The 14,089-nt window shown below is 62.5% G+C and overlaps 4 protein-coding genes across 10 annotated transcripts in view; 1 reads left to right on the forward strand and 3 right to left on the reverse strand.

The window, feature by feature from the left end:
- RNF123 (ring finger protein 123) overlaps positions 1-6,755 on the forward strand; it is a 57,747-nt gene extending 50,992 nt beyond the window's left edge. For all 4 annotated transcript variants that reach the window (XM_075762811.1, XM_075762808.1, XM_075762810.1 and 1 more), the window contains exons 36-39: positions 5,288-5,430; positions 5,830-5,924; positions 6,039-6,124; positions 6,229-6,755. In XM_075762811.1, the coding sequence (XP_075618926.1) occupies positions 5,288-5,430; positions 5,830-5,924; positions 6,039-6,124; positions 6,229-6,328 (424 nt within the window). In that variant the 3' untranslated portion in view covers positions 6,329-6,755. The remainder of the gene's footprint in view (positions 1-5,287; positions 5,431-5,829; positions 5,925-6,038; positions 6,125-6,228) is intronic.
- AMIGO3 (adhesion molecule with Ig like domain 3) lies at positions 962-4,299 on the reverse strand. The gene has a single exon (XM_010305732.2). The coding sequence runs from the start codon at positions 3,375-3,377 to the stop codon at positions 1,845-1,847; it is 1,533 nt and encodes a 510-aa protein (XP_010304034.2). The 5' UTR covers positions 3,378-4,299; the 3' UTR covers positions 962-1,844.
- A 90-nt stretch (positions 6,756-6,845) lies between the features above and the next one.
- Positions 6,846-9,107, reverse strand: GMPPB (GDP-mannose pyrophosphorylase B). The gene is made up of 8 exons (XM_075762816.1): positions 8,934-9,107; positions 8,775-8,855; positions 8,652-8,700; positions 7,917-8,218; positions 7,762-7,840; positions 7,536-7,663; positions 7,181-7,363; positions 6,846-7,038 (listed from the first exon to the last, which is right to left on the reverse strand). Exons 1-8 carry the CDS (start codon positions 9,060-9,062, stop codon positions 6,907-6,909), a joined length of 1,083 nt encoding a protein of 360 aa, XP_075618931.1. The 5' UTR covers positions 9,063-9,107; the 3' UTR covers positions 6,846-6,906.
- Positions 9,108-9,487: 380 nt separating this feature from the next.
- Positions 9,488-14,089, reverse strand: part of IP6K1 (inositol hexakisphosphate kinase 1) — a 37,872-nt gene continuing 33,270 nt past the window's right edge. For all 4 annotated transcript variants that reach the window (XM_075762815.1, XM_075762813.1, XM_075762814.1 and 1 more), the window contains 2 exons: positions 12,964-13,139; positions 9,488-12,112 (listed from right to left, as the gene is read on the reverse strand). In XM_075762815.1, coding sequence (XP_075618930.1) covers positions 11,603-12,112; positions 12,964-13,139 — 686 coding nt within the window. In that variant the 3' untranslated portion in view covers positions 9,488-11,602. The remainder of the gene's footprint in view (positions 12,113-12,963; positions 13,140-14,089) is intronic.

A 14,089-nucleotide genomic window follows, 5' to 3' on the forward strand; every position in this document is an offset into this window, starting at 1 on the left:
GGAGGGTTTCTGACAAGTGCTTTGGGCACAGTTGACTTTTTGCTGGGGAAAAAGCTGCTTGTTTCCTGGCTGAAAAAGCTGCGGGACAGGCACTAGTCCTGTCCTGATACCGCAGAGACCTTCCTCTCCCACCGGTTGCAGGGCTGCCAGTGGCTCTTGGGGCTGGGGCACACGGCCGTGGGGGGGCTGCGGGTTGGGGGTAAGGTCTGCGCAAGGTCCTGGTCCCCGTTTGTGCTGCCCAGGTTGTGTCTGAGCTGTGCGCCTGCACGCAGGCCCCCCCCCGGCATCCCCTGTGCTGTGGGTGACAGCCACTCGCTCCTGCTCCGGCTGTGGACGGGATGGTGGTGGCCGTCAGATGGAGGACACCCTTATCCCTCTGCGGGATCAGGCAGGCATTGGGGGGGTTGGGGGGGGGGGGGGGCGGCCGAGCCCCTCCCTGTGCCAGGGCAATGCAAGGCTGGGTGCTAGGGAAAGCGGTGCAGGGGTCCAGTGATGGGGGGGGGGAATCTGTTCGCAGAGGGCAGCGGGCCTCAGCCAAAGACAGGGCCAGTCCCATCCCAAGCGGGTGTCCCTAAAGCGCCGCTCCCTGCGTCTAAATCCTGCTCGGCCCTTCTGGGGTCTGGATGTGCCCTTGTGTCAGCTGGCGCTGCTCCCTCCCCAGCTCCCAGGCATCACTTTGGAGACCTGCCCTCCCAGGGACGAGCCACTGGATGCTCCTCTCGCACCGGCCCCAGGCCACCAGCTCTGTCTTGGGACATTGAACCCCCTCGCCGAGGCCACCCTAACGCCATTTGATGGGAACAGAGGCTGCGAGCCCGGTGCGAATCGCCTGGCTCCGTGTGCTGGGCCAGTGGGAGCTCAGGGCTCCCTCACGTCCCCAGCCTCCCACCGCTGCACCCGTGGGTGGCAGGGTGGCTGCATGCCGCTGCCCTGCAAGGGCAAAGAGACACTCAGCCCAGGGTGAGCTTAAAAAAATAGGCATTTTTATTCCAATGTAACTAGAGAATTACGACCCAAGAGAGGATTACTCACATTTATCGATAGGCTTATTAGATTACTGCCTAAATAGCTGTGCTTTAGCAGTGCGCTTGTCCGCCTGAAGGAGAAGCAGCGAAGGAGGGTGGTGCAGCTGAGCCCTCATCGTCCTTGGTGGCACGGGGAGCTCTGAGCAATGCGGGCCGGGGCGCTGTATCGCATCACTCACCTAATCCTGCCTTGACTATTTACAGCTTCTCGGGAAGCAAAAGCTTGTACCGTTTGCTTGGCTGTGTGGCTGGTCAGGTGCTGAGCTCCATCCCTCTTGCGTGGCCACATTTGGGGAGGGGGTGCCCCCCCCCCGTTGCGATGGAGTCACACTCCCCCTGCTCCCAGCTATGGCATGCTGATGGGGACCGGCACAGGCTGGGAGAGAACGATGGCGCCACCGTCCCTGGGGGCCCTGGCATGAACACGGACAGTGCCCCACTCGTCATGGCTGTTCCTTGGCCTGGGGGTCTGCTGTGGTGGTGACACTGGGTTGCGCCCAGACCACCAGCCCCGGTGTCACCGTTAGGGAGTTTGGCTGCCCAAATTAAATGGACTTCTCTGAGGCGTGCTGGGTTCATCAGCATTACCCTTGTGCTAACGAGGCTGTTGCCAGTGGCTTACGCAAGGAGCTCTTACCAGGCACCGATGTGCCCAAAACTCACCAGGAGCTCATGGCTGACACGGTTGTGGGTGACGCCGATCACCCTTGTGGGTCATGGTCAAGCTGGGAATTGGGGGTGCCCGATAATCCTGCTTTTAGCAGCAATGGAGGAGAACAGCTCTCAGGAGGCCCCGGCTCTGCTCCCAGCTCTGCCCTGCTACGACACGATGGGGGTGTCCGAAAAGACAGAGCTGATGGACTCCGAGTCTGACTTGAGCTGCAGGACCTTGGGGTGCTTGGGGTCGGGGAAGTCCTCGCCAAGAGCCAGACGGATCTTGCCGTTCTGCGTCTCCCTGACGGGCTCGAGGAAGACCACGTGCTTGTTGGTGCTGACCTTGCGGTTTGGCCCGTCGGTGGCGGGAGGAGTGGTGCTGAGGATGGAGGACTGGGCGCTGCACTCCTGCGGAGGGCTGAGAGGAGCCGGCTTCTTGCAGCAGCTCAGGCAGCGGCAGGGTGTGAGGTACAAGTAGATGAGCACGAGCAGCAGGCTCACGATGCACCCTAGCAGGGTCGTGAGGCCGGTGCTGAAGGTCTCCCCATCTGGCTTGGGGTAGTGAACCGTCACGTTGACTTCACACAGCCTGCTGAAATTGTGGGGGCTGTTGATGGCCAAGCCCACATAGACCCCCGAGTGCCAAGGCTTGGCCACCGCAATCTTCAGGCTGCCATTGCGGTAGACCTCCAAGGAGCGGTTGCTGTTCCCTGGGTGTTTGATGGGCTCGTGGTGAGGGGAGATCCACATGTAGGTGGTGGCCGGGGCCGACAGGCTTGTGTTGCAGGCGAGCAGAAGGGTCTGGCCCACCATCACAGGGAAGGGCACGGGGTGCATGTCTTCGGGGCCTGCTGAGCAGTTCTCGAACATGTGGCTGTATTTGAGGAACTTGATCAGGGACCGGGGCACGTTGTCGGACACCTTGCAGGTGTGTTCCTCAAAGAAATCCTTCACGGAGCTGAAACCTCGCTGCTTCCAGCGCTGGAGCATCAGGTAGAGCGGGCAGCTGCACCTGATGGGGTTGTTGTGCAGATACAAGCCGTTCCTGATGTTTTCGGGCAGAGCCGCCAGCTCCTCCACAGGGATGCTGCTCAGGCTGTTGGAGGAGAGGTCCAGCGTGCGGAGGCTGTAGTTGCCCAGCCCTTGGACCGAGCGGAAGGGGAAGGTGGTCAGGTTGTTCCAGCTCAGGTAGACTTTCCGCAGGCCGCTCAGCTTGGCGAAGGCATTTTCATCCACTCGTGTAATGCGGTTGTTGTAGAGCAGCAGCTCCTCCAAGCTCACCAGCTCATCGAAGTAGTGTGTCTCGACGGCGTGCAGGTGGTTGGAGGACATGTCGAGGTGCCGCAGGTAGGAGGCATTGTGGAAAGCCCGCGGAGAAAGGTCCTTAATCTGGTTGTGGCTGATGTGGAGGGCCTCAAGGTGCGGGAGGGCGGCCAGCCAGCGGTCGTGGAGCTGGGTGAGGGCATTGTGGCTGAGGTCCAGCGTGGTGGCGGTGGGCGGCAGTGCCTGGGGCACGCGCTGCAGTGTCTGCCGGCTGCAGCTCAGCAGGTCGGAGGTGCAGATACAGGCGGTGGGGCAGCTGTGGGGCAGCGGGGAGACACGGGGTGCGCTGCCATGGGTGCACAGTTGGAGCAGCAGCAGCAGCAGCAGCTTCGCCACCCGCGGCCAGAGCGAGTCTGTGGGTACCCGCGGGGACATTGTGCCGGGCAGGAGCCTCTGCGCAGCCTGCCAGCACAATCAAACTCGATGAGACTTGAGAGAAAAATGTGCCACGGTCCTCCCCGGCCCCTCCCCAGGCTGTTGCGGTGGGGGGCTCTACCAAGCATCCGCAGACACCCCTTTGCACCCCACAAAGGAGGATCCCGATTCCAGCCGTGGGGCTTGAAAAGAGTTAAAGGGCAGCATTGCCCTGCTCTGCCGCGTCTCACGAGAGGCTGCCGCGTACCTGTGCTCTGGCTGGCCGCAGGCTGCCCGGCACCCAGGTGCAGGGGGGCGATGGGAGCTGGTGTCCGGCATCAGGGGGCTGAGCTGCTCCGGTGTTTCAGGGCTGTGTTTCGGGGTGACCACCTCGCTGCATCCCGGAGCTGTGCATCCCTGGAGCACGAAGTTTCTCACGGCTCAGTGCCCCTGTGGCACATCCCCATGCTCCGTCCCCCAGTGACCCCCATCTGGCATCCGGCTCCCTCCCGGCCAGCATCTCCCGAGGAGCCGGGCTCGCTGCAGGAACGCGGTCCCGCTCCTGCCCCTATTTACGCGCTGGCGGTGCGCGACGTGTGGGCCAGGCAGGATCCCATTGGTCCCGGCGCGGGGAGTGGTGGCCGTGGTGGTGGCCATGGCTGTGGCCCTCCCTTGCCATCCTGCGAGTAGGCAGGGCGATGCGCAGCCGGCATCATCCCTGCGTGGTCGCTTGTCCTCAGAGGTGCTCAGGGCCACTTTGCTGACCCTCCGCCCTACTGACGCGCAGTCGCCGTCCCTCCGGCTGGAGAACGGCAAGCTCGACCGGCTGTAATCCGTAAGGCAGCCGCACCGGCTGCTCCGTGACTGCCCAGCATCTGGGAGGATGCTGGAATAAATCCGCCCCATCGTCACCTCCGGCTGCCCCTCATGTCCAATCCTTCACCTAGGCAGGGAGTGGGGATGCTGATCACACACACACACACACACACCCCCCCCCCACCACTCCCCCCTGCATGAGCTGGCAGAGACTCCCCAGCACCCCCGGCCATGGCAGGGCTGTCTGAGCCCGGTGGGGTCCCCACGGCAAAGGGGGGGTGCCGCAGGCTGCCAGCGGGGAGGGGCGGCCGCAGGGAGAAGGACGTGCAGGAATGTCATTACCCAGCGCCCGGGCGCGTTAGTGGGAAGTGGAAAGCCGGGCTGGGGAATTGGTTTCCATTAGGGCAGCAAAAAGCTAATTTGGCGGCTGCGGCTGCCACGCGTCAAGGAGCTGTTAACCCCCTGCGCCCCAGCCCGGGCTCAGCCTGCGCCGCCGGGCTTCTCCCTCGCCCCCACTCACCTCCTGCCTCCAGGGCGGCTGTGCTTGCCCGAGGGCCGGCCACGGAGCCAGCTTTGCTCCTTGCCAAAGGCCGTGAACAGGCCACGGCACTGGTGCCTGATGGAGACACTCGTTAAGGTGCCCTTCATGTGTCCTCACTGTCCCCACTGATCCTTGAAGCCAGGGAGAGCCACACTGCTCCCTCCTGCCTCCTGGGGACACCTCCTTGCCCTGGGGGCACCTTGAGCTGTCCCCTTGGTGCGGGGGGGTGGGGGGAGCCGCACAGCCCCCCGGCATGAGGCTGCCGCACGGCATCTCTCCCGGTGCTGTGCAGGGAGGGTGGTGCTGGCTGCTTCAGCCACCCTGCAGCTCCCCAGGCTCAGCCGGGCGCTGGTGCGCGAGGGCTGCAGCCTCAGCAAGTGCTAATGCACCGTATGGATCCCCGGAGCCTCTGAGCAGGGGATGGCAGAGGAGGAGGAGGAGAGCTGCTGCCCTTGGGCTGTGTTTGAGCATGTTTCCCTGGCTCGCTGCTGCCAGGAGCGGGGGGGAGTGTCACTGGCTGGGGACACAGAGCAGGTTGTACCTAGGGCAGAGGCCTGACCGTGTCCCTTTGCAGGGCCGAACGTGCAACAGCGGTGCTGCTGGCAGACCCCTGCTTCCAGCTGCGCTCCATCCAGTATCTGCTGGGCCACGCCGAACCCTCGGCCCTGGCGGCTGCCGCCCCGGCCGCGGACAAACGCCATTTCTCCCTGCACACCTGTAAGTGTGGGCACTGCGCTGGGACCTGGGCTCTGCTCACCACCAGCCCCCGGCCATAGCTGGGATGCGGGGATGGGGCTGCTGGCATCTGTGTCCCCTGCGGCGTGTACCAGCCCCCTCCGCCCTGGGGACAGGGGTCCGTGGCTCTGCTGCTGTCCCCCAGCAGCGGCACGTGGGATGGGGGTGTCCATTGCCCACTTTTGGCAGCAGTTTTGTCCCTTCACAGTGCCCAATGTCCAGCTCGCTGCCCCCCAGCACGGGGATCCCTGTCTCCAGCACCAGGCTCCCTGTCCTGGCTGGTCCCTAAGGGCTGCTGCAGCCCCCCCGTGCATCGCCCAGCAGCCGCAGGGCAGCCCCAGGGTCACACTCACCCCACGCACACCTGGTTTGTCCCCACAGACACGGAGTACATCAGTGCCGAGGAGCTGGCGAAGGTGGACAAGATGCTGAGCCACTTAAGCGAGGAGTCCAAGCAGGCAGCCGCCACCACGCTGGTGAGTCCCCCCTCCATCCCCAAGCTCGGCAGCAGCCGCAGCTCCCGGCACAGCTGCCCTGGGACAGGGTTTTTTGCTGCCACTGCTAACCACCTCATGCCCCCCGCCCTGCAGCCCACCAGCGAGGAAGACCTGTGCCCCATCTGCTACGCACACCCCATCTCGGCCATCTTCAGACCCTGCTCCCACAAGTCGTGCAAGTGAGTAGATCACGTGTGCGACCCCAACCGGGGCAACTGCCAGCCCCTGCCCCCCGCCCCCCCCGCCACACGGGGGGAGCTCATGCTCTTTCCTCCTGTCTCAGAGCCTGCATCAACCAGCACCTGATGAACAACAAGGACTGCTTCTTCTGCAAGGCCACCATCACGGGGGTGGACGACTTCGCCAAGCCAGCCAGCTCGTAGCGCCCAGCCCCGCACCACAAGCTCCCCCAGCTGAGCCGGGTGGCCCCCCCCCGCCACACGCTGGCTTCTCCCCAAACACTCGCCCTGCCCAAGGTCATGGGGCTCTCTCCCACTGGGCCAGGATCCGGCACGGGGCCGCTGCGTGGGGCAGGGGGCTGCAGGGAGGGCGAGGCCGGCAGCAGGGAGGCCTGACGCCAGGCTCCGGGGCCAGCGTCCCCCTCGCCCAGTGCCTGGGCCATGACAGCCCCTCCACCCCGCGGGACGTTCTCAGGAAGGGGAGCCCAAGGCCTCGGCTCTGCGGCAGCCCTGGAGACGCGCGGCAGCCCCGGCGCTGGGGCAAGGGGGCTGGGCTGGGCGTTCGGGCTGTTAACTTGCCCCTGGCTGGGGGCTGACTTCATGAAATGCAGCATTAAATTATTCTTCCTTATGTGGTGCCCTGAGACACGGGGAGGGGAAGCCAGGCCGGTCCTGGCAAGCGACCCAGTGCTCCGGCCATGTTCAGATGATGCTCAGCGGGAGAGGGAAATATAAATATTTAATCCAAGCAGAGCCAGGAGTGCAGGGCCCACCAGGGGCTGCTACATGATGATGCGTGGCTCTGGCACAGACTCGGTGATGGACTTGTGTGGCAGCACATTGGCCCCGTTGAGGTAGAGCTCGTCGTTGACGATGACGTCCTCGCCCAGCACTGTCACGTTCTCCATGCGCACCTGCCCCAGAGAGGCCCCGGCTCAGTGCCACGCTCCTGCCCGCAGGCGCCAGCGCATCCCTCCATCCCTTCGGCCGCAGCCCGAGGAGGCGGGAGGGCAAGAGCTGAGCCCCGATCCCCCGTGGAGGCATCCGTGTCCTCACCCACTGCCCCACGGAGCAGCTCCAGCCCACGATGCAGGACTCCAGCCAGGAGTGGGAGCGGATGCGGGCCCCCTTCAGCACAGTGCAGCGTTTGATGCGCACCCCGTCTTCCACCACCACGCCGGCTCCGATCGTCACATTGGGGCCGATGACGCAGTTTGCCCCAATCTTGGCGCTGGGGTCCTGGAAGGAAGAGGGGCTGCACTGGGGCCTGGAGGGCAGCCAGAGCTCTCGACACGGCCCACGTCACTTGGTCAGCGTGGGAACAGGAGGGCACAGCTTGAGGACGGCGGTGGGAGGATGTGGAGAGTCCATGACACGTGCCCAGGCCGGTGTGCTGGGGGCTGGCACTTACCACCATCACGTTCCCTACAACACCGGGCCCCGAGTGCAGCTTCTCGGGGTGCTGAGCCCGCAGCGCCTGCAGGTACATGCACATGCCCGTGAGGAAGTCTTTCGGCTGCCCGATGTCCATCCAGAAGCCTGCAGGGACAGAGCCGTGGTGACAGCCCCGGCACAGGGGCAGCAGCGCAGGCAAGACAACCCCCGCGATGCTGCCCGCACCGTGTGCGGGGCCTTACCCTGCAGCTCCATGGCGTAGAGCTGTCCCTCCTGCGCCATGGCTGGGAAGATTTCCTTCTCGATGGAGGTGGGGCGCAGCTGCAGGGACGGGGTGGGAGGCTGAGCGGGGGACCTGGCCCCCCAGCCCGGCCTGGCCCGACGTCCCGACCCCTACCTGGATGCGTCGCAGGATGCCGGGGCTGAAGATGTAGAGCCCGGCGTTGATCTTGTTCGACACAAAGACGCGCGGCTTCTCCACGAAGCGACAGATGCGGCCGGTGTCGGCCTCGCTCACCACCACGCCGTACTTGGCTGGCTCTTCCACGCGGGTGACCACCAGCGAGCCCTCGCCGCCATGCTGCCGGTGGAAACGGGCCAGCGCCGCGAAGGGGAACTCGCAGATCACGTCGCTGTTGAGGACAAAGAAGGGCTCCCCGCCCTCGGCCAGCAGGTCCCGCGCCAGCGCCAGCGGCCCCGCTGCCCGGCCATGAGTGATGCCGCAGGGACGGGGTGAGGGCAGTGCACCGGTTGTCCCGGCCCCACCTGTGCCTGCCCCAGCATCCCTGCTCCCCACTGGCCCTCCCAAGCCCCCCAGCCCCCCGCATCCTCACCCAGCCCTGCTGTCCCTTGGTCCCTCTCATCCCACCCGTGCCCACCCCGGCATACCCCTTCCAGTGTCCCCCAGCCCTACCCATCCATACCCATCCACACCCACCCACACCCACCCTGCTGCCCACGGTGTCCCCCTCCCAGCGTCCCCCAGCCCTACCCACACCCACACCCCTGCTGTCCATGGTGTCCCCAGGGTCCCCAGCCCTACCCACGCTGACCTCCTCCCGGTGTCCCCAGCCCACCCCGTACCCATCCTGCCTCCGCCCCCGCCCGTCCCTGCCCGCTGCCCGCAACCTACCCGTGCCCAGCGGCTCCTTCTCGTGGGACAGGGAGATGCGGATGCCGAGCTGCGGGCACAGGGTGAGCGGCGGGTGCGGGGTGGGGTGCGGGGAGCGGCGGGGGGCGGCGGGGGGACCCTTACCCGCTGCTCCTGCTCCCGCATGGCGGCCTCCAGCGCCTCCGACATGTAGCTGACCGCCAGCACCACGTGGCTGACGCCGGCCTGCGGGAGCGCGGGTCAGCCGGCGGCGGGACGACCCCCGCGCCCCCCCCCGGCCCGGCCCGGCCCGGCCGCCCCCACCTGCCGGAGGGCCTCCAGCTGGTGCAGCAGCAGCGCCTTGTTGCAGAACTCCACCAGCGGCTTCGGCCGGCTCAGGGTCAGCGGCCGCAGCCGCGTCCCGAAGCCGCCCACCAGGATCAGCGCCCGCATCCCCCCGCCGCCCCGCGCCCGCACCGACACGTCAGCGCCGCGCGCGCCTTCCGCGTCACCGCCGCCCGACACGCCACACACATCCCCCCCCCCCCACCCCGGGTCCTGCCGCCCGCCCCGGGTCCTACCGCCCGCCGCCGGCGGGTGCCGGGACAGAGGACGCGGAGAGCAGCAGCGCCGCGGGGGCAGAGGGGTCCCGCCCGCCTCCCGCCCCGGGGGCCGCAGCCCACCCTGCCCTGCCCGCGGCCGGTGCTCACCCCCGGGGCGAGGATGGGGGCGACCCCGGCACTGCTGTACCCTGCGCGGGGCAGGGACGAAGCTTAAAGCCGGCAGCACATCGGTCCCGCCCGAGCGCCAGCCCCCCCCCCACCCAGCCCGGCTCTGCCTCCCCCCGCTCCCGGGAAAGGCAGGGACGGCACACAACGGACAAAAACAGATCCTTTAATGGTTTTTGGTTCTCTGTGAAGCACAAACAGAGTGATTATTCATGTAAAAACAAAGGGGGGGGGGGCGGGCCAAGGCTATGTACAAGCTGTGGAGTCCCACCGCGGTGGTCCGAAGGGAAGGGGAGCACGGGCAGCGCACCCCGTCCCTGGCAGGGGTCGGCGCTGGGGGGACGCAGAGGTGCTCCCCAGGAAGAAGGGCCCCGCACCCTGTGCCTGCCCGAGCGCAGCCCGCCGGGGACAAGGACATGCACAAGGTGGGCTGCGATGGGGCACGGCCAGAGAATGGGGCTGTTGTAGGTACCTCAACCAGCCTCGCTCCCTCCTGCAAACCTGTTCCCTGAAAATCCCGTGAGCCCCACCCGGGAGAGGGGCCTGAAGGTCCTCAGCCAGAGAGCTGGAGGGGAGGGGGGGCTTCGGCAAGCTTTTGAGGAGGTGGGAGACGGGCAGAGAGGTACAATGTAGGACAGAGCTGGCTCTTCCCCTGCCCCCTTCCACACTCAGTGCCGCAGACCTGCGGCAGCTACAGCTGGCCCCCAGCTGAGCACCAACGCTTTCCAAGCGGACTGTGCACACATGCTACATGCAGGGTGAGTATTCCCCAAACAAGCTTTCCTGAAGTAAAAAAAAAAAAAACAAAACAAACCCAAACACCCCCAACAACAAAAAACACCCACCAAAAAAACCCCCAAACACCACAACCCAACCCTGGCCTTGCAGGTACCAGGCAGTTTCTCAGCCAGTGAGGGTAACAGTGATGCCATGGAACAAGTCAGTGACACCAGGGAGGGAGCAACAGGGGGTCCCAGCACAGAAACACAGAGGGGGTGATGCAGAGCAGGGTAAGGGCCGGTACCACCAGGCCACAGTATCAAACGTTAATGCCCTCATCATGGGAAGCCACGAGTAAGAGCCCCAGCTCCGGGAGGGAGCCCAGGCAGCAGAGTGCATGGCAGCTGGCTGTTTCATCCACAGAGAGATCATTTATTTTGGGAAAGACTGACCCTGTGAAGCAAAACTAAACCACTCAGCCAGGCCCCCCTCACCTGCCCTCCTGGAGACCCTCAGGGAGGAGAAGGGGAGTCAGCCCCAACCCTTGGCCTCCCCTTCCACCATCCCCACGCACAGACCTGCGGGAAGAGCAGAGGCCCCATGGGGGGAGGGCAGCCCCCTACTGCAACCCCACAGGGCACGACAGCAGGAGGGACACACTCACATACAACCTCTGGGACGAACATTACACAAGGGGAAGGATGGAAATGGTCCAAAAGGCCCCACTGCACGGCTGGGGTCACGTTAACTGCTACAGATACTATTGCTAGCCCACGAGCTGAGTTCGTGCTTGGTCAGTGGTCCAGGGCAGTTACTCTCGCAGAGCCCCGTGCCTGCCTGCACGCAGGCCTGCCCATGCCGCCCCATCGGGGAGGGAGCAGGCCCCGGGCTCGAGCACAGCTCCAGGTGTGTGGCATTCCCTCCCGGCCGCAGCTCTGCCAGGGGCTGCATTTGGTCATTTTATTTCTGTGTTCAGGTTGGTTATTCACAGTGCCCAAACAGCAGAAAAAGGCAGCATCAAAAGCAAAGCCCCTGTTGGCAAAACCCAGGGTAGAGCTAGCGACACCGAACGCATGGACCAGCACCTGTGCGCTGCTCACCGTCAGCCCCACAGACGCTGCCCTTTCCAAACACCTCGGGAGAATTTCAAAGGGAAGGCTTTCCCGGGGGCTCCCAAGGCAGGAGGCTCCTCACGCCACAGCTCCAGCTCCCCAAAGAGCCGTAGGCTCTCCTGCTTTCTCTTCCCTACGTCCAGGTCCTCCCTCCAGCACGCACACGCGACAAGTGAAGAACCAGGACACCCGACGCCCAGCAGGCATCTACAGAGACTCCTCCAGAAGGCAGAGCTAGTGCGGTCACAACCATCTGGTCAGCATGAGGAGCTCTTCCATCCTGCCTCCCCTCAGCTCTTCTATCCAAGTACATTTAAAAACAATGGAGCAATACAATTGTTTAAAACCAAAATTGTCTGCTTTTTTCCTGTGGTTGTAGGTGGTCTTGTCTGCTCCTGCCACCAGGACAAGAAGAAGAGGCTGCAGCCCAGGGCTACTGGTTTTCCTCACGCATCTGTTCCATGATGTTGATGAGGCTTTCCAGCCCAAATACATAACCCATGTCGGGTCCGTCATGCACAGTGGGGTCATCACGAAAGCCTTTGAACGTGCTGTGTGCGAAGTCAATCATACGCACGTCCACCTTGGGCTGGGCCGAGGAGCCGGGCTCCGTGGTGCCGCCATCCTGAAGGCTCTCCGGGAGAGAGCTGTCCACCCGCTTCAGGCGCATCTCCGGCCGGCGCTCCACAAACATCCCTGCCCTGCTGTCCTTCCCATCATAAATGATGAGAAGGGAGCTGGAGTAGAAGCGGTAGGAGGCCTGCCTCTCCAAAACCGCCTTCAGGCTTCGCAGTTTGGCGAGGACAGGCTCAAAGAGGTCCTTGCGCAGCTCGATGCCGTTGTGGAGATACTGGTAGAGGGCATTGCGGAAGCCCTCGATGGAAAGACCGCGTCCATAGTATTTATTCCTGCATAAGTAATGCCCTGTGTCCAGCTGATAGACCTACAACACCAACGGAAACGCACATCAAGTGGGAGCAACAGGCTAAGGCCACGCACAGAGCGCCCTGAGCTATCCCGCACTGACAAGGCAGAAGGAACTCGTTCTGTCCCCACCACGCCCAAGAGGGAGCAGGAAACAGCTCTGCCTGTTCCCCGAATCCCGCAGCAGCTCACGAGTGCATCCCATGAGCGCAGTCAGGGTGCCCAAGCACTGGCTCTCTCCCGGGACAGCCAAAAGGCAGCTCATCAGTCCGAGCGTCCCCAAGGGGCACAGCACAACAGACCCTGAGGCTGAAAAAGCAAAGTCTTACAGCCACTCAGACAATCAATCCTCAGGCGTACTGCCATTACTCTGTGGCATGTGATTAACAAGGGGCCCTCATTGCTTCAGAGTCTGCGGGCAGAGATCTGGATTACAACATACTTCCGCGGGCAGGGAAAGGAGCAACTATTGCACAACAGCACCAGCAGCAAACCCTTGTGCCTAGCCTGAAAAGGAGAGCAACTTTTCAACTCTCGATACAGCACAGAAGCAAGTGTCAGCTGATGCTGGGACAGAGGGACGCCTCCCTCCCCAGGCACCATAGTTCTAGCTGAACACTGAGCCACAAAAAATAATTTTGTTAGAAAATCCCCTAATTGTCTGTGAACACAACAGCTTTGGATAAAGCAGGCCATCTCGGGAGAAGCAGGTTCCTTTGTTCTAGGCTTAGAAGACAAAAAGCACGTACCATGAACAGTAGCGTACTTACCTCAAGCGGGAGACTCTGTAACTCAGTGCTCAGCAGAAAACACTAACTGGGAGGTCTAATGGGGCTGCGGAAAGGAACGTGCAGCCTTGGGGATCCCTACCTGCATCCCACACACACGCACACCCAAGGTGGCAGAAGTGCTCTGTTCACACTTCTTCATCTGCCGAGCAGCCTTCTCCTCAGACGCATCATCTCCGTGCTGTCTGGTCCCCATCTTCAGATCAAGTACGCAGGGAAGCTTGAAGTGATGCACCACGTTCTCCAGCAAAAGGAACTCTGAGAGACACATCAAGGAGAGTTCACCTGTCAGAGACACCAATCCCTGGGGCCACCACAGAGAGGGACTTGGGCCAGCAGGAGATAGGGTCGGGCGACAAACAGGAACCAAAGAACAGACAGAACAAACTGTTTGGGGAGGTGAAGAAAAGGACAAAACCCAAATGGTGGCGCCCAGGCTTTGACAGTTGGTAGAAGAAATCAGCCTGGAAAGCGGAATGGCCAGCAGTAAGGAGATCACATGCAGGCATACTGGAAACTCAGCAGGGGGAACCAAAGAGCAAAGCACTAGTGTCAGGAAAGACACGGTATGCCAGTAAGAACGGCTGACACATTAAAGGAGAGCTTAAAGTCTAATCAAATTAACAATTTAACCATATGGATAAACAATACAATCCCCACGGACTGAAAACCTCAAGGCTCAAGTAATAGCACAGTGCTGTTGCTATTGGCCTGCCCAGCACAGCAACTCTGCCCGAGACATGGGGGGAAACCGGAGAGGCTACAAAGGCAGGAAACAGAACAGTAACGGGAGCTTCAGTTACCAGCACGCACAATGGGCAAACCCCCCGTTAGGGCACAGCGCTGAGAACAAACCCGAGACAATCAGTGCAGTAGCTGGTCCCAGAGGGGAAAAAACAACCCCTAAGTTTGCTCTAAGTAGCTCTGCAGGGCACGGTTCAATGTCACGCTGAAATGGCAACCAGAGCACAGCTAGATTAACCGCAAAGAAGTTTAACATTTAGAAAAAATCTATCATTGGTTATGTTTGATTTTGAAAGAGGAACTTCATAAAAATAAGGAAGTGTGATTAAAAAGAACGGAACAGCCAAAGAGAATTACTTCTCTGCAAGTGATACAGGTTATTTAAAAATAAAAACTGGAGGCTCAAAGCACACATGTGAGAATAGGAAAAGGAAGCCCACACAGTTAAAAAGATGAAGAATACA

This window comes from Balearica regulorum, chromosome 10, assembly GCF_011004875.1.
Source record: "Balearica regulorum gibbericeps isolate bBalReg1 chromosome 10, bBalReg1.pri, whole genome shotgun sequence".
NCBI classification, from domain to species: Eukaryota; Metazoa; Chordata; class Aves; order Gruiformes; family Gruidae; genus Balearica; species Balearica regulorum.

Bases quoted from the DNA above. Each gene is read 5' to 3' on its own strand.
- AMIGO3 (XM_010305732.2), bottom strand. From the start codon at position 3,377: ATGTCCCCGCGGGTACCCACAGACTCGCTCTGGCCGCGGGTGGCGAAG.
- GMPPB (XM_075762816.1), bottom strand. From the start codon at position 9,062: ATGCGGGCGCTGATCCTGGTGGGCGGCTTCGGGACGCGGCTGCGGCCG. The intron at 7,664-7,761 runs GTAAGGCCCCGC...CTGTCCCTGCAG, and splicing joins CTACGCCATGGAGCTGCAGG to GCTTCTGGATGGACATCGGG. The intron at 7,364-7,535 runs GTAAGTGCCAGC...TCTTCCTTCCAG, and splicing joins TTGTAGGGAACGTGATGGTG to GACCCCAGCGCCAAGATTGG.